At 37.7% G+C, this 26,726-nt stretch overlaps 1 protein-coding gene across 5 annotated transcripts in view; it reads right to left on the reverse strand.

Annotated features, from left to right (window-relative positions):
* Nucleotides 1–720: 720 nt before the first annotated feature.
* The window catches only part of NMNAT3 (nicotinamide nucleotide adenylyltransferase 3), a 29,707-nt gene continuing 3,701 nt past the window's right edge, over nt 721–26,726 (reverse strand). For 4 of the 5 annotated variants that reach the window (XM_027464400.3, XM_027464399.3, XM_021278159.4 and 1 more), the window contains exons 2-6: nt 21,599–21,700; nt 19,237–19,369; nt 9,322–9,505; nt 5,074–5,183; nt 721–2,233 (exon numbers count right to left, since the gene is read on the reverse strand). In XM_027464400.3, the coding sequence (XP_027320201.1) occupies nt 1,824–2,233; nt 5,074–5,183; nt 9,322–9,505; nt 19,237–19,351 (819 nt within the window). In that variant the 5' untranslated portion in view covers nt 19,352–19,369; nt 21,599–21,700 and the 3' untranslated portion in view covers nt 721–1,823. The remainder of the gene's footprint in view (nt 2,234–5,073; nt 5,184–9,321; nt 9,506–19,236; nt 19,370–21,598; nt 21,701–26,726) is intronic. The other variant, XM_038183934.2, reaches the window with a different exon arrangement.

Consider the following 26,726-nt stretch of genomic DNA (forward strand, 5'->3'; position numbering starts at 1 on the left):
TGCTTTTATGTCAAAAAATAATTTGCATGTTAGTGCCACTACAGAAAGTGTCAAATGCTAGCAATCACTCAGTGACAAGACGTAACAGCAATTTGCTTTCAGACAAGCCAGTAGCTAGTTTTCAACATAAAGTCCGTTGCAGTAGTGTGTATTCTACTACACCATGGTTTTATGCATATCTGTTTAAGAAGTAAAAAAGGAACTACACCTTTCTAAGGCCTCAAGTCAGGTTTTTGGCTGTTTTCCTTCCTCTTCCTTGAGTATCAGAAAATCAAAGATACTGCAGTGCTTTTATAGCAACCTTCACATGCTCGTTGTTGCTCACTGAATAGCTATCCCCCTGATATTCTTTGAAGGTGTCTTCTGTTAAAAGTGAGCTAGATTGGATCAGAAAAATAGGCAATCAACATACAAAAGAATAGATTTGTCAAGCTAGCCTTAGTGCTCAAATACTGAGAAAGCCTCTTAGCTATTTTAATATATTTTCCCTCATGTCTTTTCAAATGGTACAGTTTAAACTCCATGCTGTTATCATCACAGTACTTCTCTATTTTGGCACAAAAACAGTATCTTTTCCATTTTATTTGTTCATCAATACAGAGGACTATGCTGAATTAATGGTTTTCTTTACAAACAGATACACCTAGTCTAAGTAACAGTTCTGAAAAGAACAACTTATTGAAACTTTAGTGTGTTATATTTAAACTGCAATGAAGAGTGTTTGTTTTTTTTTCCTTACTTGTTTATTTGATACCACCTTTTCCTATTACTTAAAAGTAAATACACCTGTAAAAAAAAGACAACATAACTTACATTTTTTATACAACAAAAATTTGAGCTTGACTCTCTGGCCTAGTAAAGATTGGACATGTTTTAGTATTACTCATGAAAAAAGTTTTTTTTTTTAGGGTTCTCTGAAAAACAAAAATACATTTTTTTCCTTTTACATTGCTACCATGACAAAGGAACAAGAAAATACAAGATAAATTAAGAAAATAAATTAATCCATGGAGAATATCAACTACATTTTGATTCACTTTATGATATGACTGACAACATTAACTCACTTTTTCAACAGCAAAAAAGCTGCTAATGACCCAGTTCTTTTGGATATGTTATCTATTCCACAGCTTTGGCAATTACTTACTCTTCGAATTACTTATTCTGGATCACAGAGGCAAAGAAACACTTTACATTTAATGATAAGGACTGTCTTTCATTTGTAAATCAGGAGATATACAACTGACATGAATTGTGCATGCATTTTTAAGCACTTGCATGAAAAAAGGCTCTATTCTATCTCTTGTCCTAACTGCCAAAACACCACTTGTACCCATCAGAAGCAAAAATTATTCAGGGGTCCAGAAAGTCAAAAGCTTAGGAGTGTTTTTTTATAGATATACACAAACATTTTAATATATATACACATTTTTATATGTAAAAAGATATATATATATAAGTAAGAAAAAGTTATGGCTCATTTAATTTTGCTGCTTCAGAACAGTAAGGCATCTTCATTCTAAACTGCCTGTAGGATTAAAGAATTACAGTTCAGAAAAGTACCATATTTGACCTTTAAGTATTACTGGAGATTATTATTTATTGCTAAGATTTTTTTCCTTCTATTTTTAATATATTCAACTGAGTGTGCTGATTGGATAAAGCACTGCCACAAATGAAAACATCAATTTAAAACACCACATGAATTCAAGAAACTTTGGGCTGATGTATTTTCCCCTTATTAGGGGAAACATCTTTCCAAAATTTCACATGGAAAAAAAAAAAAAAAATGCAATGTCTGTCCTCTCCACACACTACCGGCATCAGTCATTTAGTGGGCTTACTGTTGTGTTATGCAACCGAAGAGGCTGAAGCAAGTCACCTTCATTCTTCCGCTCACTTTCTTCTGTGTAGATATTATGGTGTGCAATGTAGGATATGACAGAATCTGGGACAAGATATTTTACACTTAATCCTCTGCACAAGGCATAACGTATCTGTGTTGCACTTATTTCATTCTGAATCCATTCTTTCACCAGAAAGATATTGTGATGAAATTTAGTTAAAAGTTCTGATTCACTGATATACTGAGCAGGATCAGAGCCAGCACGGCTTATACAGACCAACCCAAACTTCTCCACAATTTCTTTGACATGCTCTTTCTTCCAAAGATTGGGTGTCTGAAATGTCTGTAGAAAATCAGCCCCACAAAGCAGCTTTAATTCTGGTAGAACTGTAAAGAGAAAAATAAATGAGAGATTCATTAAAAAAATCCATCTCCACACATCCCCAGATCTGCGCCAATAAGAAGCATGTGTCTTTGGCCCTTCAAGGACACTTTGCTAAGTAGTGATCTGCAGCTTCCACTAACTGTAATGCTATAATATCCAAATAATTAAAATAATCCAAATGTTACAGTGCTCCATTTTCTGATAAGTGCAATAACCCTTATTTCAGGCTATGGCACGTCTGAAGCAGGGAAATTGTTGCTTGTTTCTGATCAGCATAGCTCAATCAATAGTCGGGCAAACAAATCCTAGTTTTTTGCAGTGTTGTGCAGAGAGAAAGGAGAGGGTAAGCTAAGGAGAAGTAATACAAAGGAAGTAGCTGGATTTAAGAATTAGCAAGGCCTAATGAAGGATGGCTGTTGTTGGATTACTCCAGGAAAAAAACATTTTAAAGGTGACAGCAAAGCTGTTTGCGTAAGGCAACTAAGAGACCTGAAGTGCAGGGAATTCAATTCAAAGCAAAATGAAGACAATCATCTATCACTTGTAAGCAGGAAAAGAAACAGGGCATGTGAAGCTATGCTTGGTGAATAACGAAGGGACAGTAAATCCTAGCAGAACAGTATATGAGGGACTGAGAGGAACTTTTAAGAAACATTAGATGTTAATGATTCTGGAAGTCCTTTCAAAGCCATCTGTAACACACTAGTTTTATCTGACTTGCTCTATTTTACACTGATTGGGATGCTACTTTTGAATAAAAATGTTGAACTCAGATGTTAGGGCAGCTCCAGATTTTCATCTAACTTTTTCAATAAGACTACCTACAATTTATGCTACCATAATGACAAAATTTTCAGAACACAGGCAAGGAACTATGAGCTATCCTGAGACTTTTCCAAGGTATTGTAAGCATTACAAGCTATCAAGTACAGAAAAATAATGAGTCTCTGAGAATAAGTTTGTTTTAGCTGTTTCTGATGCTTACAGTTTGGACACTAATAACCAAACAAAAGGACCCAGTAGTCTTTTCTTTTACATCCTAAATGGATAGCACAAATAAGTTATTCTAAGTTTAATAAAACCACAATATTTGTCAATACCTTTCCTTAATGAACCTTTTTATTTGCAATGCATACTACAATGACCTGATTTTCGTATTTGAAACAACTTTATGACAGTCAGCAACAAAGGAATCTTACAGTTTAGTAGACATACATCTAATAGAAAAATAGTATGGAATTTCGTACCATTAAATCCAACTCGAACTTTGTGAAAGTTTCCATTATATGGAAGAGCCTTCCTTTAAGCTTCACAGAAAATCCTGACTCAAGAGTTTTAATCAATTCCTCATTGGTTTGGTTGAAAGGGTGATGTGTTGGGAGGGAAAACTGAGTGTCAGTTGCCTCCTGTTAGAAAGTTTGTGCTGACCAACATACATTTTTCAGAGACTGAAGGAACTATATTCTGATCTGGCGTTCTCAGTAGCACTCGATCTTTTTCCCTGTGCTCCATTCCACTGCATGCTAGCGAACAAATGAAGGGGAAAAACTGTTCCATTCCTTCCTGGTGGGCCATGTGCATATTTTTGCCCTGTCTGACAAAGTGCTCAAGGCTGAAAAAGTAAGTAGCAACAGGTTGCTAGACTTCTTCCTGTCCACAACAACAGGAAGTTCTTTGGGATTAGCTGTCCAATAGAATATGAATAGTAAAAATCCAGCCACCATGTCCTAGACAAGGAGTTCTGTTTCTTGTCAGTCCTTCTTTTCACCCACTTTTTGCTGTAGTTTGTTTTTGATTTTAGGGGAAACCTGTGCTGGTGACTGATTGAATCTATACTAAGAAACTTTAACAGGAAAGAAAGACTAGTTCAAAAATTTTCTGTTATTTTTTTTTTTTAAACAGAAAATGCCATAAAGCTTGAAAAAGCTAAAGAAAATAATACCCAAAGGAGAAATTTTACATCAAGGAAAGCTGAAACAGTCTCACCTGCTTTTCCACTCACTTTCCTCAATGTGGTAATGAGAAAAACGTGACTTCTCACTTGTCAACAACGATAAACCCCATCAGACAAGATTCAACTGCAGTCCAAATACCAGAGACTTTTATTCCTTTAGCTTATTCCTCTACCATTTCTAATGATAGAACAGCCCATACTTTGGAAGTCTTTGTGTAGCCATGCATAACTTACATGGATCATTCATGTACAAGCAGTGCTGCAACACCACAGGAAATATGTAAAGTATCAGAAATCCACCAGTACCCTAGCAAAACACAGAGCTAGGGAATATGATAAAATAGGAAACCAAAAGCTGACGGTGTTTCCAGAATCTGTCATACTTCTAATGCCAGTAGAGACTTTTCTATCCAGAAATGCAGTGAAACAAACCAACAAAACAATGCCTTAGCAAAGATTTGCCATCCACATACTTTGTTCATTGTATAACATAAGAATTACAATTATAGATAATCTCCGTATTTATTGATATTCTTTCATAATATACTTTATACTTAGCAGAACCAGCAAGGCCACAGCATACATCTCTGACACAGCTAAACCGATGCTTATAAAACCAAAAATTAATACAACCCTGGAATAAGTCTCCTTATTGTAGAAGAGTTGTGGAAATCTCCTTATTGCGTGGAAATTACTACAAAGTAACTGCACCAGTAGTCACGCTGGCATTTGGCATGGCTTGTTTTTGGCAGGTAGCTCCAACCTGCAAAACTTAGCAGCGACTGTGTTCAACTTCATCAATTTGTTCAATCTGGTGAAGTTGTATGGTTTTTAATGCTGTTTTTATTGTTTTAACGAACAAAGTCACGCTGAGACCTACGAACCAACCTGTGTAGTGGGAAGAAAGGGAATTCTCTGTAGATCCTTCTAAGGGCTGTTTGTTCTTTATGAATTCCTTCTTGTACTGCAGCAGTCTGAGCGATTCATTGTAATGGTGCCTGCATTTAAAAAATAAAGGCTTCTGTGTGAGATAATCCTCTCAGAGATGCACAAAGCGATTACCCAGTGCTTTCAGATTCAGGAACACAGTCTACTTTTATGCACTTTGGATTTGAATATAATTTGTTAAAAAAAAACAAACAAAAAAAAACCACCAACACACTATATTCCTTCTACCCCAAGATTAGTGGAAATGTAGTTAAATTTAGCACAACTGCAAACAATCCGTGTAATGACATTTTGTTTTTCAGTTCCTTTTTGAAATTCTACTATTAGGGAGAATTTTGTAGCAACATTATATTTAAAACTTTATGGAGGTTTTTGCTAGGAAAAAAAAAGCACACTTCAATCACACTTCAATCAGTATATTTAATTTCTTCATTAAATAGAATCCCTCAGACACAACGATGTTTCTATAATGCCTGCTTTTTAAAAGTTTTCACGAGCTTCCTCTCATCCTGTTCTCCACAAAAGCATGTTCCCTGAGCATTCACCTTGTGCTTTTCATTTTAATTAAAGTGATCACAATCCCCAGAAATTCAAAATACATATTTCTTGTATGATTTTGCACACTTGCTATGCCTCTAACTTTACTGATTTCAGATCCATGAGGACATGCAAGAATTATTTTGTCATTTTCTGGATTTTCAATTACTTTATTCTTTTGCTGCTCTGCATCACTGGTGCCCCACTGTACGCTGGTACTGCCTCCTCATGGTGGTGGCTCCTTCTTTGACTCTGAGGGCAAGTGGCAACGTTAGATCCATACACCTCAGCTTTCTTCCTTCAAGCACAGCCTTGCCTGTTTAGAACAGCCCCAGTCTTGCACCATCCTGAGCCATGATTATGCAATGCTTGTATTAATTGGCACAAGCCAACATCGCATCAGGAAGCAAGCATATTGCTAAACAGTGCGGTCACAGCTGAGTACGAAAGCCAGCACCTTATGTCTGTCCAGCAAATATATAAGCAAAATGACTGCAGGGTCTTATACAACTGTGTCAGAGCAAAGATTATGGGTGACAAGGTAAAGTTTTGCCCTTAACTCTGTCCAAATTCAGAATTTATACAAAGCCATAGATAACCTTTTGAACATCTGCCTAAGGAATGAATTTATAGTTTAGTGACTTTATAAATATACACTTTTCAAATCACGCTCAGTACTTCAAGCCACAGTAATAAGTTGCACAAGTGCCAAGAATATACACCTAGCCAGGCTGCATAATTATCTCCAGTCATTTTTGGTGCTCAGCCACTGTCTAAAGGAACTGTATAGACAAGGGGTGCGGGACATATGGCAGGAGAGAGTAGGTAGCAATAGCTTGGCCTGTGCCTTCCTACATTTCTATTTTTGATCCTGCCTTCTTGTAAACAGGCTGATGCTATGTATAGTCAAGTACACTAACTTCACATCATGGATTGACATTCTTGGGCCTCGATTCAAAAATAAGCTCTTTTGGCAAAGAACTCACTGCAGGACTAACAGCACAAGTAATGCAAAGTCTTAGCTGCCAAAAGGTCTGTTCAGCAGACGTTTCAGATGCTGGGGTAGGGAGGATTATGTTACTTTAAAGAGACACCAAAAAGGACAGATTGGCTTGTCAGTTTATCAAGCATTTTCTGAACTCTGCATGAAGCTTCAAGTATCTATATAATTAAAATCACAAGCACAATTCAGAAAATCTTGTTGGGTAAGACATACCATGATTTAATTTAGAATTGGCAAATTTCTACCTGCACTACAGTTAAATCTACATTACAAGAGGAATGATGTAGTTCGTTGGTTAGTAGTTCTTCTGACAATATTGTATGAAAATAAACCACTCCAGCAAGCACTGGGACAGTCTTCAAAACTTCCATACTCAATGTAAGAGGCAACTAATGGCATCACCACAAGTGGGGTATCAGCTCTGCTGTTTGAAGTTCCTTTATGCCGTAACTATTTGGAATCCTCTGCATAATCCACAGCTTCTGATAAAATATGACAACATCAGCACACACAGGTAAAAGAAATACTGGAGGACAAGGCCATTCACGCCTCCCCTTCAGGGCACAATGTCCTATTACAGTTAAGCTTACAACTCAAACCACCGGAAGGAAGAGACATCTAGGTACAACAGGTTTTGACTGCCTTGCAGTAACAAAATCTCTTCCTACTGCTACTAACATTTCCTGCCTGAGGGGGCTTACAATGCAGGTGGCAACGAGTTTAAGTTCTAACTAGGGGAGAACCTTAGTAAGGATCTAGCCCTAAAACCACCTCTTCTTTTTAATATTCAAATGTGACAGTTACTGTGTAAAAACCAAAGCACTAACCTGTGCCGTTTCATGAAGATGCTGCTTCCCCTTTCAAGGGACAAAGTTTACAAAGGACAGGGTTCAGCATTAAGTTATGGCATTGGTTCAAATCATTAATATAGGTCATTGTTTGGAAAAAAAAACGCTTCAAAGTAATTTCTCTCCTTCGTAGGCATACATTTCAACATTTTGTCAATTTATTTATGAAGCTAGTGGCTTACTTTCTAGGCAGAAAGGCAATTTGGCTGCTCATGCCACGTTGATACTATATTTCCAAAGGAAAAAGTTATGCATAGAGGTTTTATTTACAGTACCTCTTATCCTAATTTTTATATGCAGTACATTTTATCCTAACTTTACCATCTACAAACCCAATTTTGCAAGTAGTATTCAATTCAGCTGGAGCTGTGCAAGATCAAAGTCTGTAAGTAGGATCACCTGATCAGTAGGATTTGTGGCTCCTTCTCTGCAAGGATTTAGTTTTACAAAGCGAAAGTTTGGAGGAGAAATCCCATACCCAGCTAACGTCGCAGGACAGAACTGTTGGTGATTTCCTTCACTGGTGCATACCACTTACCAATGTGATTAGACAAAACAGCGTAAGACAGACTAGCAGGGTGTCTTGAGTCCCCTCACCACACTTTACTCCTATTCTGCTGGCTAGAGGGAAGGGAAAGAAGCAACTGGATGTTTATGTTCACCCAGTAAACCAAGGAAAAGCTGAACTAAAAGGCTGCACTAGCTGTTTTGTACACTGCATGTGTTTAGCAAGTACACAAGGTGTTCTTATGCATGCTTCTGTGAAATAACATCTTTTTTTATTTTTATTTAAATAATGGCTTTCACCTAAAGCCCTAAGAGCTTTTTGGGCAGTTGTTGGAAGGCACATGCTAAAGCCTTCAGCTATACAAACAACTGTTTTCAGTTAGAAAGTTAGAAAATCTGAGCAGGAATAAGAAATAATTAATACTTCTTACAGCACACTTTCTTTTTTGAAAGACATCCAAAAAGTCTTTCACTTTAATGGTGCCTGTAGACTTTTGTAGTCCCTATGTTTCCAGAAGGTGCTCAGCACAAGAAGTTTGTGTTTTTATACCTTGCACTGTAATGCATTTGTTATCAACGGCAAGCATATGGGGAAAAGTTGCATTTCTAGGCAGGCTTTAGACATTGTTTTATTTTTCCTTCTAGCACAATAACAGCAAACTCAGTGATTTTGTGGAGAACCTCAGCAATTATAGGCTTGGGTTTAACTTGCCATTAGAGTTAATACAAAAAAAGCTTTTTAAGGAAGTGTGAATAGATAAACCTGCAGGTATAATACTGCCAACATAGCTGATCTAGAATAAGCGTGCTCCTGACAAATAGAGCTGTTTTGAACTGTTAGTTTCTGATGGAGATCTCTCTATTACTTGCTTAGTGACTTAAAAACTAGAGAAATAACAAGAGAACCAAGACCTTTGCTGCCCAACTCTTTCAATGACTATGGCTTTCCAGGGCACATTGTTGTCAAAGAGGCTTTCCACATGGCACCTAGTGACTTACATGGCACAAGCACATCACTATGCAGTGCAGTACCAATTCACAGGTTTGGGGGAAGCCTTTCTGCTTTGCACTGGGAAATTAAAGACTCCAGATATGGAAATGCTGATTACATAACATTTCTCAGAGGACAGCAACACGAATTTCTATCGTCACAGATATAATACTGTATCTTGTAGGAGAAGATGCCATAAACAGACATGCTTTGCTTGGGTGAGTTCTGTGCACTGATCCATCAGCCTGGCAGATTTCTGGCAGTCAGTAACTTCATAAAGAAAGAAAAGGCAATGTAATTACCTTAACACTGTTACTGTCTCTGTCCACGTCTCCTGCTCGCTCTCCCACGGATCAACTCGAATCCAGTCAGATGTCTCCAGTGCTAGTTTTGCCATTGCTACCCGGTACCTTGCTGGAACCAAGCCTTTCTTTCTGTAGTCATCATTGACAGGAGACATTATGCCTTCTATCACTTGGTATCTTCCTTTCAGAAGGAAAAAGAAAATCGTCATATTCATAGGATCTTCAAAATTTAGGGTAGATAGAATATTGGGAGCTCATCTAATCCAGCTTCCTGCTAAAAGTATGGTAAACTTCCAAGTTATGGGAAGCCACAATCCACTTAGTAACATTTTCATCTAGGTAATATGTTTAATAATAATAACTTAAAAGAATTGAAAAGCAACCTTCCTGTTACTCTGAACCACTCATAAATACTATCAATATGTTTGTATCATTAGATGATTCAAAAAACAAGATCTGGATAAACATGCAATTTTCAAGGAGAGATATTTATAATTTATGATGCAAGCTATCAAAATTGCGAGATATAATGAAATTTTATATTCCAATAATTGTATCAGTACAGCTTTTAGACAGACAGAATAATGGATGACTTAACTGACCACTGGGTTGTTCTTAAGTGTCTCATGCTTGTTATTTATCAGAATCAGTGTGCTTCTCATTGTGCTAAAGCAAGAAATATAGCATGTTATTGTGGCTGTGATTAATGCAAGTCCGACAAATTAAGATGACTCAGGAACAAAGATGGGTAATGGAGTCTAAAATTAGACTTACGAAACTATGGTCCAAACATCAGCTGAGCTGCCATTAAGCACCCCTTCTATCTGCCTGATGATGTTAATTAAATTTGAAAAATATGCCCGTATCTTTCTGCTCTTGTAATGTAGACATTACATATGAGCTCTTTAACATCTTCATCAATGATCTGGACGAGGGCATTGAGTGCACCCTCAGTAAGTTTGCAGATGACACCAAGTTAGGTGCGTGTGTCGATCTGCTCGAGGGTAGGAAGGCTCTGCAGGAGGATCTGGATAGGCTGCACCGATGGGCTGAGGTCAACTGTATGAAGTTCAACAAGGCCAAGTGCCGGGTCCTGCACCTGGGGCGCAATAACCCCAAGCAGAGCTACAGGCTGGGAGATGAGTGGTTGGAGAGCTGCCAGGCAGAGAAGGACCTGGGAGTGATGGTGGACAGTCGGCTGAATATGAGCCAGCAGTGTGCTCAGGTGGCCAAGAAGGCCAACGGCATCCTAGCTTGTATCAGAAACAGTGTGACCAGCAGGGCTAGGGAGGTGATCGTCCCCCTGTACTCGGTTCTGGTGAGGCCACACCTCGAGTACTGTGTTCAGTTTTGGGCCCCTCGCTACAAGAAGGACATCGAGGTGCTTGAGCGGGTCCAGAGAAGGGCGACGAAGCTGGTGAGGGGCCTGGAGAACAAGTCCTACGAGGAGCGGCTGAGGGAGCTGGGCTTGTTCAGCCTGGAGAAGAGGAGGCTTAGGGGCAACCTTATCGCTCTCTACAGATACCTTAAAGGAGGCTGTAGAGAGGTGGGGGTTGGCCTGTTCTCCCACGTGCCTGGTGACAGGACGAGGGGGAATGGGCTAAAGTTGCGCCAGGGGAGTTTTAGGTTAGATGTTAGGAAGAATTTCTTTACTGAAAGGGTTGTTAGGCACTGGAACAGGCTGCCCAGGGAGGTGGTGGAGTCACCATCCCTGGAAGTCTTCAAAAGACGTTTAGATGTAGAGCTTAGGGATATGGGTTAGTGGAGGACTGGTTAGTGTTAGGTTAGAGGTTGGACTCGATGATCTTGAGGTCTCTTCCAACCTAGAAATTCTGTGATTCTGTGATTCTTTTTGTAAGAATTAGCAGTTTTGGTTTCATATCAGGAAACAGAACTAGATAAAAATGTAATACTCATTTTAACAAGTCTGAGAAATAAAGCACTGATATGAGTTGCATCCCTCAAACTGAGTGCAAAGGTGTTTCAAATAAACAAAAATGAAAAAAAAAAAATCTAGTCTAACACATGCATTTTAAATAACTATGTTAAATATGATACTGATGACTAAAAAAATATTTTTAAAAATTCAATTGTTTCAACAAAAAAACTCACAGAATGCAGCAAATTCCCTCCAGAGCTTTGTAATGAAAATTGAACTTGGACAACTGGCCTTGGACTCATAATTTTTGATATTAGCACATGACAGTTTAATAATGTTAAATAGCAATTTAGTAATGTAACAATTATTTTAATATAACAGGAGTAAATTTTCAAAATTATGTAAGGGATGTGAAGTTTAAAAAAACAGCATTAAATTTCAATGCTATTTACAGGCCCATCTCCCGTGCAAATGTCGACCTAACCTATCCTCTGTTTTTAAAACATTCTCAGCATAGGCAAAATGGTCAATAGCGCAAGTTAAGATTTCCCAGGAACATGCAAAGACGTGTATATAATTAAATCCATCTGTTGACCTGAAATTGGAAATATTTCCTCTTGACATATGAAAAACCACCATTCTCTGACACTTTGATAAGATACAACGATATTGTAAATTCTCAGTTGATGGGGAAAGCAATTACACTATGCATTCATTAGTTACCCTCATTAACGTTTTTTTCTTATACAACAACTTTCTCTTCTACATTTTAGTTCCTTACTGGTCAGTTTGTACATAGAAAAATTGTTCCCTTATATTTCAAACAGATGTATTAAACGTAAAAACTAAAATTGCATCGTCATGCTAGCCAAGAATGAGTAAGCTCTGCCATATTCTTGAGAGCTGTAAACATTTCAGTCTCAAGTTTGGCCTACAGCTGAATAAATTGGATGAGATGAGAGCTTCCAATGTCATATCTTCCTGTTCTAAAGTAGAAATGAAATCAACTGAAAGAATCATTGCTAACACTGAAGATACGTAAAATCAAATGCCGTAACAGTTTGAGGTGATTCACAACCACTGGGCAACCTAGCACTACACAACCATAACGCATATAAGAAGCTACAACCTAAAAATATGAGTTTATGGCTCAAAATACAAGAGAATATTTTATTACTGGCTCTAAACAACTTGTGTCCTCTTCTGTAATTCAGAAGTTCACATGTTCAAATACATCCTTCAATCCTGGTAGGCAAGCAAAGAGGAAATCATTAAATTCCTTTTTCTTTTTAAATTATTGTTATTATTTAAAATTTATTTTAGATTTCCTCTGATATTTTCTTTCTTACTCCATAAATTATAGGTAGTTTCAAGCCTTTCTTGCTTCAGAATTGCCTTCCCATTCTGCTTCTTTGGAATGCTGTTTGTTGTCATCATGAAATCTGTTGTTGCTTGTCCTGTTGGGTAATAACTCCAAACTATTTTTAAATTGTTTTTTGTAGTTAAAATAACATTTTAAACAAAATACAAGCTAGACGAGAAGAATTTGTAGCTTATTCTAGGGTTCAATAACCTTAGTTCTTTGGGCTCCATATATCACCAGATTTTTTCCCCTTTTTTGTTCTTTCAAGGAGGAGCTTGTAAAGACTTCAGATATTTTTGTTGTATATGTTTGTTTTTCTTCTAATCCTTACAGGACTTTTGGTCCTTTTTTCCTATCATCAGAGTTGAGCACATTTGTTATTTGCTTCCCATACAGTTTTATTTGTTATTCTCTTTTTTAGAAGAGGTCATTTATGAATGTTTCTTTGCTAAATGGATATAGGTAAACATTTTTTTGAGGAGGGACTACAAAACTGTATTATTATCCATCTTTCCCTCAGTGTCACAGGAAAATCCATGACAGACAGGGAATCTCTGCAGATGTAGCGTTATCCTACCCAATTAGCAGGAATGACCCCAACACTGTTCTCCCTTCTGTCATCTCCGGAGCAGGTTGCAATAGGACTTCGTGCTTGAGTATTGTTTTAATTTATTCCTTCTTCCAGAATCCTATTTAATAAGTACTCTGAGGCAGTACTATTTTAACAGTTTCCAGAAACATTTACTCCCTGCTGAATACTGACTGAAAAACATTAGGCCTCTTTTGCATTTTTACCATAAGCATTAGACCAATTCATTTATCTGCCTGATTTGTTACACCAAATTAACTACCCCAAGTTTTCTAGTTAAGAGTTTAGATTTACAGTATGACACTATAAACAGGCAGTACCAACATATAACAATTGTAAGGAACAACATCAACAAAAGATGCATGTTCCATGCAAAGTTTATTACACATTAAGGCTTTATGCTTCCACATGAGCGAAAAGAACAGATGAACCAACACTCTTATTTTAATGTTCTTGTTAAACTATAAAGCTTTAGAAGTTTTGCTGATGTAGGCGTACATAACATTATTTCGACTAATGCCAATCTCATCTGTAGGTTACAATGTTCCTTATCATTCAGTATTTGCCCCTCCCAGTTTACACTTTATAGTAAGTTTAAAAAAAAAAAAAAGACTTGTTGGTAGCTTCTATGACACTTTTAAAACACAATCACAAATTAAAGCCTAGAAACACATGCATTTTCCCTTCCTGTAGATAACAGATATTAAGGACCATATAGCTCTAAGTACAGGAAGAAAAAAATAGTCTTAAGATAACAGCTTTTAATTCAGCTATCCAAGGCTTCTGTCCTGTATTCAAAGTCCACAAGCATAAGCCAAACCAAATTCCCTGGGCTTTAACTTTTTATTTTCTTACCCCCACATTCCTTGGAGACTGCCCCAGTTTTCTCTTCAACACTGAAGAGACTGATCTGACTAGTGTTGTCCACCAGTGCAAAGGGCAGGACTCAGCCTGAGTGGGTGACAGAACCAATGCTCCGTGGTCACAGATCGTTATAGATACATCTGGAAAGGTGAGCAGCTGCATGGAGCTGACAAGCTCAGAAGAACCTGAGCATTCCCAGGCTCTACCAATTTCAAAATGCCTTGCCTGATGGAATGATGCAGTGTTCTATACCTCCTACCATTTTTTAACAGCACATGTTGTGAAAGATGGTTTAGAACTGCCTGTATAAAGTTAGTAATGTGATTATTTGTACTGTAAATTCCCTTGGAATGAGGCCAACCATTCCCAGTTTTCACTAGGAAGTGGGTTTAGCCAATTCACTATGAAATCAGTGGAGACTGATATTCAGAGAGATTGTGAACAATTGCAGGACACAGGATTGCAAATCTTTGGACTGGGTTTTAGAAGCTTTTCTAAAAGCTTCCAGTCCAGGAACAAGCATTTTATCTGCTTCATTAATCCTATTCTAAGGGCATAAGGTTACCCATGTATCTAAGAACAAAATGAGTCTGATAAGCAGTTTGAATTTTACTGCACAGTACATGCACAACATTAAATACATAAACAAAGAAAATCACTGATTACTAAATCAGTCCTGCTATGTGACAAGAAGTGGCAGCTATTTCAAAACATTGTAAAAGGATGTAAAACTTGCTATCAGAAGTGAAGCATTGAAAATATTTACAATAGTCTCACATTTTAACTTTCCAAGATGCACCAATAGCTTACATTAAAATAAGCTTACATTTCTTTACTGAAAAAAAAACAAAACTCTCACACTTGTATTTCAAAATATGGTCCATTGGATTATTTCTTTAATCTGCCCTCTGTGACTACACATACATTAAAATCACATAAAAAAATCTGAATGAAAGTAACAGGAATGGTTTCCCCTGAACCCACAAGAGATCAGCAGTTATCCTCCCAGAACTCTCAGCCTATTAATGTTAGGAAAACAGATACAAGGCTTTTTTATTGTTCCATTTAAATCAAGATATTAAATTTATTTATAGATAACTGTTTTGAAGCTGTGAAGGGTAGGAAAACAAAAAGAAAGCACCATATGCCTAGATACAAGAAATCCCAAACACCTGAATTGTTCAAAACTGCTTACAAATAAGACATGGAAAGGACACCATCCTATGCTTACCTTCCCACGACATGTAAGCAGAGATTGTCAAGCATGAAAAAAGAAAAGAAAATAGGCAAGACTTTTTACTTTATGTTCAGTCACCTCCTGTGAGGATTCAGCAGAAGGAAAACCAAAGGGTAAACAATTTAGCTGCCATTGCATTGAAAGTCAAAGCAAACAACAAATATATCAGAACAGTAATGGACAATCTTTTGCAATAGCTCTTCATAGGATGGATGGCTTTACCTTCACCACTTCAGAGTACTTGAAAGATGCATTCACTGAAATAGATGAGGTGTGCAAAGATTGTAGTGACAGATGCCATATAAGTACCTAGACAAACATAAATCATATCCACCTGGCTGAGCAAACTACAGGGCCTGAAGATGCAGATTTACCTCTGCAGTCAGACAGCCACCAGCCACTCTCAAACAAGTTGTGGCTTCAGTTACTCCTCTGCTGGAGAACAGTTCCTGGGGATACACAATGATCAGTCCTCAAACACTGTATGATCTCCACATATCACATCTAGAATAAACATTTCTTACTAAGACCTCAAAATATCACTTCTCTTAGAGTTCACTGGATTTGTCAAAAAAAACAAAAAAAAAAGACCACCAACCCTATCCTGGCAGCTATGCAAATGAGCATTTCCTACAGAGGGGAAGGAGAAAGTCAGCATTGTGAGAGTAACAGGATGAATATTAACGTGTTACAGTACTCTGCTCACAGGACACCCTATCCTGAATTTCCTAAACTCAGTAAAAGATTAGGAGATAACTGTATGCACTAATAAGGACTGCGAAAATTGAGTTTTATGTAATGGAAGCTTCTTATGTAGAGATGCAGTTTATCTTGAGATGTCTTAAGATTTATACTTTGATTTGCACCTCTGCAAAGTAGTTTAAATTCCTTCTGGATGCTAAGCCACGCGCACATCTCCCCATGTATCTTTCAAGGATACAGCCTAGTATAATTAAAGTACTGCTCTATTTAAGCAAGTACTGCTGTAAGCCTTTTCATTAAAACACAGAAAATTAAAGATTTGTTTCCTTTAATTCACATTCAGTTAATCCTAACTAATGTCTGCACGTACAATAAATATTGACAATGGGTAACTATTGCAGATCTGATCCTAGACCAATCATAGCTGTGTTGCTATACACACTACACAAGCAGCAGAATCAAAGCCTTTTTTTGTGTTGTGTTAAAATTCTGGTTATCAAAATTTTTTCAAGAAAACAGCATGAACACATTGACTTCCAGTTGACATGCTGCAGTTATAATCTGATCTCATTCTTTTTTTGACAGTATTGGGTTGAACATAAGCTTCTGAATTCCCAGGACTTGCTGGTGACTCCTTGGATTTCTCAGTTGCATTGCCCAGAACTGCATCTGACAACCAATGTCTCACATTTTTTCCCCACCTTCTCATAAGATAGTAACTGATTTTCCTTCTCCTCCTCCTTGAATCTGTTTTGTCACAGCCAGAAACATCTTGTCTTTCACACCCTCTCCCTTGCCCTGCATCCCTTCTGGTCTTATCTTGGTGATGTAAGCATCCTCCGCTGGCAATATTTGGCAAACAACATTCTGAACATCTTACGCAGGCTGATTCTATCACTTTGGACTTAATGGTCACATTTAAGAAACACCACCAAAGAAAAAAAAACATCTGACATTAGGTATTATGAATGAAAAGGCATTTGGCAAAATCATTTCAAATTTCAAGAATATCTTAAAACAAGGAATCAAATCTGAGGAAGTTCTAGTTGTGTGTGAGGACTCAAACTGATAGGACTTGAAACAAAATTCAGATAAACTAAGTTATTCTGTCACGTGTAGATATGTCTATTGTATTTAGAAGGTGGCATTACAAGATTTGGTGACTGATATTAACAAAAAGGTTGAATTACTTGACTTGTGGCAATGAAACTGTAGATGCTGCTTGAAGTATCAAACTCCATAAAATAAGATTAGACAGCATTTGAAAATGAAATGATGGGCAAAAAGCTGGCAGAGAGAATGACTGGAGTTGTCAGTCAGGATGCACACTGGGGCAGTCATGTCATTTGTCACAGTAAAACTTGACTGGGAAGTCAAGTCCAGCCAAGCTATTGCACAACCCATCAATTCTGCCTGATTAGCAGTGCGATAGAAACACAGAACTAGCACCAGCAGTAAGTAATTTCTCCAGCCTTGGCAACATTGCTTCTCATGCTCGTTTATTTTGCACTCATGCTAGCTACTTTTTCAAGCGTTCAGTATTTGTTGTGACTGAAGGGAGTCAACGCAAACATGGCAGACCACTGCCTCACTTCTACAAGCAAGCTCTAGAGGTGTATAACCACTGTCTCCCAGCCCCACTGTCAGCTCCCAGCCTGCAACTAGGGCTCCTTCTGAGCAAAAGTTACTTCACATAAAGTTACCTGTGCTTGAGATAACTAAAGCTCCCACAAGCTAATTGAGGATTCTTGCTTTGCATAACTACTGGGTTAAACATTCAAAAGGCGCAAGGATTACACTGTAGGCAGCCCAGATGTAATAAATTTCACTTTCTTCAGTGTAAGAAGTACTTATACCAGGAAATCCCTGTACATTGAACTAAGAAGTCAAAATGCAAGTCATACCCTATCCAGAACAAAGGACTGACGTTAGTCACGATGTAAGGCACAAATTTCATTTCAGCCATTCAAAATTTTATTTTTAATATGATTTTCACTAGACCTGTTTAAATAAATTTCTCTGAGTAAAGGTTGGAGCCTTGTTACAGAGACCCTGGCACAGATCAGGGCATAATTGCAATTCAGGCAGAATCATAATTCATTTCCCAAATCAACCCTTCTTTCAAGGTAAAGAAATAAAGTTACTTGATTGTAACACATGATGTAAGAGAATTACCGGTTGGTCTCACATTGCCTTTCTACTCTTTGCACACCTGGGAACCCAAAGGAGTTAAAAATTACAGTAAGAAAAGCTAATGCAAGTCCCTTAACCCTTTATTTCTAGTCCTCCAGGAGAAACAGTATCATTTTACTGTTTCAGAAAAACACAAAATCATAAAAGCAGCTCTCAGAGCCAGTTGTACAATTCTTCTCATGAAAAAGCAAACAACTCTCACACTATATGGTGAGTATGTAGCTGCAGCTCTTACCGCACAGCTATACCAGAGGGTTTACCAGATTCCCTCCCGCACCCACCCCATCCACATTTAAGAACCAAATAAATTTTTATGCATGTTCCTATTGCACAACCCACCTAGAAACATCCCTGTCAAGTTCCAGTAAGCTATGATTCCCTTCCAACCTCTTCCAGAGGTATGTGTACATTTTAGCAGCCAGAAGGAAGATAAAAGCCTCAGCAACTAAGCAGTTATCAAGCTTAGAGCACAATGCTCCTCCAAAGCTTTTCTCAGTCTTGCTTAAGTTTTTGGTATTACCCAGATTTCTCCTTTGATGCTGAAACTTTCTAGCCTGCTGACATCTAGCTTTTATGATCACTTTTCTGAAGAAGTTATTTTGCTGGAGGAGATAAATTGTACCTCTTACTGAAGATGGATAATGAATAATTAACATTTCATCTTTTCTCCAGTTTCACCCAGTTGTCAAAGCTGCTAGCTCTAACACTTCTTCATTTTAAAATACAACATATCATAAAGAATGAAATCTGAACATAAATGTTTTTTTCAGTTTGAAAACTATTGAAGGTCTCTCACAAGATTCAGTCTATTCCATACATAGGATTCTAAAACTGCTGATAAAGTTCTCAGTTCAGTTGCACAGACACTCGTGATACCTTTTTTAATGCAGTAAGTCAAAGGAAGAGGTAATGCTAGAATTTCTATATTGAACATTCCACAAAAGCTTCATATCAAGTCATCAAATAAAAAATAATAAAGTTAAGCCAACTGTGAAGTGACAGCTTAGCTATAATAAGTGTTAGAAGTGTCTTCCTTTTCCCAGGAAAACACCACGTATGTGTGATCCTAACAAACCGTTACTGACCTGTTTGGTGCAGGTGATCTCTAGCCAGCTCAAATAAACGCATATGCATATTTGTGATGGGGTTAAAGGAGCCACAAGCTAGAAGAATGAGAGGTATCCTGCTCTTCATTGACATCAAAACTACAATTCCAGCCTAAAGAAAAAAAAAAAAGATGAAAAAAGACAAACTTGACAAAAGAGCAGTCTTCCCATTGTCCCTCAAAATGAAAGCAGTGCTGTTCTCAGAACCATGTATTCTTGAAACATTGGGAATGTATCAAAAGTTCAGTTTGCTGCATCATTACAACACACAAAGTATTAGCTCAGAAGCACACATACTTTTATACTAGTTAGGAGATCATCAACAGGTTTTTTCCCTATATACATAAATAGCTAGAAACCATTTCTAGAAATTCATGTAGTCATTTATACAAAACTGTCAGAATTTTGAGTTTTTATTTTTAATCTGTTCTTACCAAAAAACATCTTCATGCTGTCTTTCTGTCAGCCCCCTATTAATAACTTTAGAACCTGCAGGCCTGTCAAAAGCGCTTTTTTTTCCTTTAATTAAGTTCTTAAATGGGACCTGTGCAGCATATGGCGAAAACCCACATGTAACACCAAAACCTACAGGTCTGGCTTCCTCAGAGGCAGGCAGGCAGTGGCTGGTGGCCAGGCAGCCAGTCTGCACATACTTTGAACACTATCAGCAACTGCCTCCTCAGTTTCTTCATTGGATGGCAGAGCAAGTGATGGTGGATCAACGATAGGGAACAGCAGGGAAGAGAAACTATGGCTGTTACAAGAAAACACAGGGGACATTAAAAAGCTATGGATATAGGAATAGCAGGTGGGGAGCAATGCTGTTGGGAGCCTTGCTGCAGTAGGAACTGGGTTGAGTTAGTTACTGTGCTTGGTGCTCCTTATTTGCATACCTCTTTTTACAATTGGTCCAAAATATACCAGGCATGATTCAAACAGTTGTGTCCTACATATGTCTGTGATCAGGGTTTTTAGATGGGCTGTCTTCTTGGCACTTGAAATTATCCCGACAATGCTCACACCCATGTGCAGCACAGAAAACTACTGCATGCCAAGCATCAGAGCCCAGCCCTGGCCCGAAACAGACCAAACCTGGTACGGATTCTGTGCCCTGCGCAGCACAGCTCTGTTCCAGAGCTGCAGCCTACCAAAGCACTGTAGCTCAGAGCCCACCGCTCACTGGTCTGAGTCCTTATGTTCCCCCTACGTATTTTTTCCCCTTTACTTCCTTAGAACAATTTCACAATAATGGTTAAAATAAAGCCCAGTTTATGTTTCATATTTGCAAATTCTATCAGTTCATTTATAGAATTTACTGTAGGATTTAACTCTGAAGACTTGGACTGCACCATTTAACAGCATTTGGTGCACCCAGCAACAAGTTTTAATATTTCCACTTTTGAAATGTTGGCAGTTTGCAAACTCTTAATAGATAAAATTATTTGAAGCATACGTACTATGAGTTCGTTGTCTAGCATTGAGTACACATAGTAAGATCCCCCCTCTAGCCTAACGGAAATATACAGGGGTGTGAGAAGACTCACTGGCTGGAGATAACAATCAAAGTGAGCAACAATTTTATGGTCTACAATTGCAGTAGCTGTGGAAAGCGCATTTCACAGCAATCTGTCCCTCCACTTTGGTTCACTAACCCTGCAGAGACACTAACGTGCTCATACATGAGGGCTGTATACAAGCTTTACAGCTGCTTTATTCAGAACAAAAGCAAACTCAAGAATTTTCCTCAGTATCACGAATTCTGTAAGCAGATCTTCATTTTATTGGGAAACATCCTTCTGCCTTGAAAAAGATAAAAAAAAAATTGCTATCTGATGAACTGAAAACCAGATTGTTACCATAATATTTAAGTGTTCTCCTACAGTTCCAGCTTTTTGCTGGGTGAATTCTGTTGCCTCAGATTAGTCAATGTTGAACTCCCAATAAGAAATTAATTAGTTCTAGACTAAGAATTTCCTGGAAGCACAAACTTTTTACAGTAATAACTATAATGATGTTGCTCAGCATCCAGCCTTGCAGGTAGGCTTGGACAGTATTACATGAGAAACTAAAATCAGTAGTATTCATTCAGCTCCATCCAGATTGTAGGCAGCACTCCTCTTACTCTCTTGTTCAGAGGGCCAATATATACTCAGTCTTCCCAGTTTCATCTATCAACAGCAGCTCTAGCAAGGCCTCTGGCATCCTCTCTTCTGTTCTATTGAAATGTAGCTTATGCTTCCTTTGCTGTGCTTTCCTTTGCCATGTTGAAAGTTATATTTTATTTATTTTTTTTAAAGACACTTTTAACTCTATACACGTTTAATTCTTCTTTATTTCTCACCTGAAAAAGATGCCTTGGATGGTTTGATTGCAGTTCTGACTCACTTATACCTCTAGGGAAGGACTTCAACCTGTAATTCCCAATGATAACCAGACAGTACAGCTAATGGAAATTAAAAATAAGAAAAAAAAAAAAAAAGGAAAAAGATCAAATAAAAATACACTAATGGCAAACAGGTAGTAAAGAGGCATTCTAGAAGATATTTATTTATATGTACACATCATATATAAATATATAAAGAAAAATCAAAACAGCAGTACTTTTATTCCTAGTATCCCTATGTACTGTAACCTAAAGTTACTCAGCAGGTACAGTAAAGCTTTTAAGGTTCCAAAGAAAGCTTTCAAGAGAGAGTCCTCTCTCTTTCCTATTCAAAATAGGTAAATCTTTCTCTACCACGTGGAAGTCCATCAGTTTGGGATCACCCCAAGCTGGGAAGGGTGGAAAGCTGCATCCCCAGGGAAGTGTTTTGTGTGTGCCTCTCTTTTGGATTAAGAAGGAAGACTTCTGGTAAAGGATTCCAGCTGGAGTGAATGCTATTTAGATTCTGCATACTCCCTGAGTATATTTTAAGATACCAATTCCCCAAGCAAAATTAAGTATAGCATATTGTTAAAGAAGTGAAGAAAAGTTATTTCATTTCACACTTCCTCCATTTATTCTATTAGTATTAGAGGATTCTATTAGTAGAATCCTCATTACGTTTTCTGGCTTCCTTATAGCTAGCGATGAGTGCTTCACATCAACTGATTTTTCAGCTAAGCTCCCTTGAGAAATCAATCAGAGAAGAAAACTCTAAACACCATAATGTTCTCCTGACCCGTTCATCTCATGAGCTGTAGTGGCAGTTGCACTACGTGCTGCAGCACCACTGTGCTCCTACAGTTACAAATGCCTCCAACCATTCAAATCAGTCACATGCATTTTACCTACACACGAAGCAACATGCCCTTAACTAATTTCACCATCTGAATACAAGCAACAACCAAGGAAGTAGGTGACTGTGCCATTATCAGGCATTTACGGAGTGTGCACATCGTGCTAGGGGAATATATTTGTTCCATGTGTTCCATAAAAGTAAGCCATTAAACCAGCCCCGAATACTTTGATAAGTTGTCTTCCATTGCCAAATGGCCTTCAGACCAAGAAAGCAGTAGTTAGTAAAAGCCTGCATCAATTTCAATATGCTAATCCCAATTTGCACCTATTAGTTGCTATATGTGTTTGCACAAAGTCACCCAGGTGTAACATCAATAATGTACTTAGTTAAATAAATAATCTCGGATGAATTTGTTCCCTAGCAATTGTCCCTACATAATGCATCTTCCATTAATGGTGCCCCATAAAATTGAAGTGTTTCCTCCTGTTGCTGCTCCCAAGTCTAGCTGAAATACCAAGTACTTTTGCGGAAGGTGTATATGGGTAAATCAACTGCTTCATTTTCATGGCAAGACTGTAAAAAGAAATTCCAATTAAGTCAAAATATGTACCTTGACCTCAAACAGAGTAGAATTATGGAAAACGCACAACACCCTTAGATTGGGAGGGGAAGAAAGGACAGAGCACACCATCTAAAACAGGGCTGCAACATAGAAAGTAAGCTCTCTAGTACCTCCTAGGTAACCAAATTTTAGGAGTGCTTCAATATAGCAATGATATTAATCAGCAGAAAGCAATTATTAAGCATGTTTTAGAAGTCAGGTCCTTATCTCTGTGCTTCCACTTCCACAACTGTGAAACAGGAAATAACATTCAACTATTTCTGTGGCTGGACTTAGCTTCATATATATCAAAACTGAAGCGACCTGATTTGTAGAGATCTACTGCACATCTTCGCCCTCATAGGAATTACTACTTCTGTGACAAACTACTGCTTTTGTTTACAAGCTACATACAGTTAAACATCTTCCACAAATCCGCATTTCAGAATTCTAAAAGAAAGTACTTAAAGTGCATTAGGAGATAAAGAAAAAAAAGCTTTTACATTTCAGCCTTTCATCTGTATCTCTTGCTTTAACAAATTTTTCATTTTTTTTCCTTTTTGCTGATATGCCATTTTTTTTTTATTTCCTATGCTATTCCTACAGTAAGACCTCACCTATTTTCAAATCATTTTGAATCATTCAATAGAAACCTTGGGGGCAAGTCATTTAACACTTCTGCTTCGTCACTCTTATCAGGTAGTATACTAATTTGTATATTTGAGCTTAGTAATTCACTTCTTTTTAAAGCTTTTTTTTTTTTTAGAATAAACAACCACATTTGATTTTTGCATAAAATCAGTACATTTTATCAATACATCTTGTGACAATGCATGTTCCCTCCTGACATGAGGGCAAAATATAACACCTTTTCTCATCTTTGCTGTCTGTCCTCAAAATTCACAAATAACGGCAACAAGTAAAAGCACACCTCTGAACAGAGCGCATGAAGATATGCCACCTCAGAGCATTACAGCTTTTGTTTTTGATGACAAAAGGGATGAGTTAAAGACCAGGGCTTGCAGGAGATAAATTGTAGCAGCAGGTTCACGTTTCATGCAACAAGTGCGCATGGCTCCCTCTGGTGAGCACTTCTGCACAAGGGCTGGGCACGCTCGCTCCTGACAAGGTGCACCGGTAGCCTTGGCCAAGCAGCTGTCTTCTTGCTCAAAGCCAGTTACCTTATGTGCTTGGGGTACTGCCTGCAGCTCAGAAAGGCTCCATGCAGCTATACTTAAAAGAACAAATACCTTCAAATGAGGAAGCCACACTTAAGCAATATGATAGAGGTTACGATGATGGAAAAAAACCCACATAGTTTTCATTAGAAAATTAATGCAAGTTCTTTTCCTGTTGCTTACATTCCTACAAGACATCAATAATAGATGACATTACAGATGACCACAGTTAAGTTCTGCTGAAAGTCAGTAATTAGAGCCATATCTGATTAATTATCAGGAGCACAATGGAGTGCTGAGCAGTGCAGTCTGATTCATGAGCTGTTAAATTAGTAAACTGGAGGACAAGACACTCATACGTGCACACTGCGATGCAGACTCACCCTTGAGTACGATTTCTGAAAAGTGCAGAAAGAAATCAAATTCTAGCGCAGGATAAAAATGTTATCTCCTCCCACGAGGGTAAATCTAGACTAGTTTATATGAAATTTAGATTCAAACAAGTTAAAGCTGCACAAATTCATTCTTTCACTAGGCCACCTCATTGCCTCATAGAAATTTATTTAGCTGAGCCCAGTGAGTTCCACAAGGTGATGTCAAGGGTATTATGGTTGTAAGACACATTCTCAAAGTCAGAAAATAACAGCATATTTTACTAGCTGACCCAAATCATAGCAAACCACAGCACACAAATATCCCTTAAAAATATGACCAGATACCAAAGATTCTCATGCTGTTACTAAAAGGAGCTGTTGCTCTAACAGAAGTTACTCCAGTCACTACATTCCCAATGCGTGCTTTCACTAAAAGCAATCCTCCACAGCAGTGACATATTTATGTTATGCTCATTATTCAAGTGGAAGGTGGGGATATACAGGTAAATATCTGGGTAAGAGAAAAGATGAAAAATGCACAATGTAGGGTGATATTTTATTTACTTATCAAAAAGTTACTCACTCAAGCCATGAAGAATTTCATAAGGTGGCTATAAATATTCTGCATAGCCTAATATGACACTCTAATCCTCTAAAATGGCTTTTTCAGGGCCACATGATGGATCATATTATTGTTATTTCCAATGACTCAGGTGCACTTGGTTTCTTCTTCATTTCATGAAATCTTTCATAACTTGCATTGTAGAGCCATTAACAAAGTACATGATAGAACACATGATTTTCTATCATATTCAGCACATCAGAAGGATGAAGGTGCCTCTTTTTTTTTTAAAGCCCGACTTTCAGTTAGAAAATGCAAGTCTCACCACAGTTTCTAAATCAGATTAAAAAAATAAGCAACCCTAACCAACTTCAAGCTTGTTGCAGGCTCCACCAGAGCAACAGATTATACAGCCTCACAGAAATCAGCTTTTTCCCCTACATATACCTGTGAAAAGGGGCCCAAAGCATTTCAAATATTGTCTTCAGTAGTGCATTGGGCTCTTTTGCTTTAGATAGGCTGAATTTTGGGGTACTTGCCATTTTTCCTTCTGCTTTGTCCAAGCAGTAATTTCCCCAGCAAATGGTAGTGACCAAAAAGCTATCCATGCACAGGAAACCTCACAGAAAACTGCAGGGAGTCCGTGTCCTGAATCCCAAATGCCTGGGGGGCTAATAGAGAAAGCAGCCTCTGCCAAATTGTCTCTTCCTTTCCTGAGATTAGAATCCTCCACATCACAGTATGAGGCCTTCTTCTTGCAATCGCTTTATTTCAGGCTGTATCAGTGGGGAAATGCCCATTCCCAGAAAAGCCAACAAAACCTTTTAATACTGCCTTTTCTTTTTCCACTTTTCTTTTTCCAAAAAAAAAAGTTTCTAAGTATAAATCTATGCCTTTTTTAGCTCAGATTTTAGCTAGTAGCTCAGTTTGAAAGTGCAAATCATTAGAGTTTTTTTTTGGTGCAGTTACATCTCTGAAATCACCTTAAATATGATTTACCCTCATTCTGCCCTTTTAATATTTTTTTCCAAAGAAAAAATTAGTTCTGTATTTAACTTCCATTCCCAATTTCCACTCCACTGATAAGAAACTGGAACTGAATGGCACTAAAATTCAGTGAAAAGCACACGTGGACAAAACATGAAAAATAATCAAATGATCACAGGAATCACCCAGTTTAAAATATGTGCTAAAATTGAATCTGGTGACTGCTTAAATGGCTTTGAAGTGCAAAGAACTGGGGCAGCAGAATTTCTTAGTGTAGCCTTAAGAAAACAAACATTAATCTCAACACCCACAAGATGGTGCCAGGGAATTCAAATCAACCACAACATTAAAAAGTAAATACGCTTATCCAGGCAGTAATTTCCCCAGCAAATGGTAGTAACCCAAGAGCTAACCATGGACAAAAAAAATAAAAGAAAACTGCAGTGTGTCTGTGGCCCAAATTTAGAGAATAGAGAATAACTGAGAAGTTGTCCTTTTATTTCCATTAAGAAAAAAAAAAAAAAAAAAAAAAAAAAAAAAAGGCCT

This window comes from Anas platyrhynchos, chromosome 9 (genome assembly GCF_047663525.1).
Source record: "Anas platyrhynchos isolate ZD024472 breed Pekin duck chromosome 9, IASCAAS_PekinDuck_T2T, whole genome shotgun sequence".
NCBI classification, from domain to species: domain Eukaryota; kingdom Metazoa; phylum Chordata; class Aves; order Anseriformes; family Anatidae; genus Anas; species Anas platyrhynchos.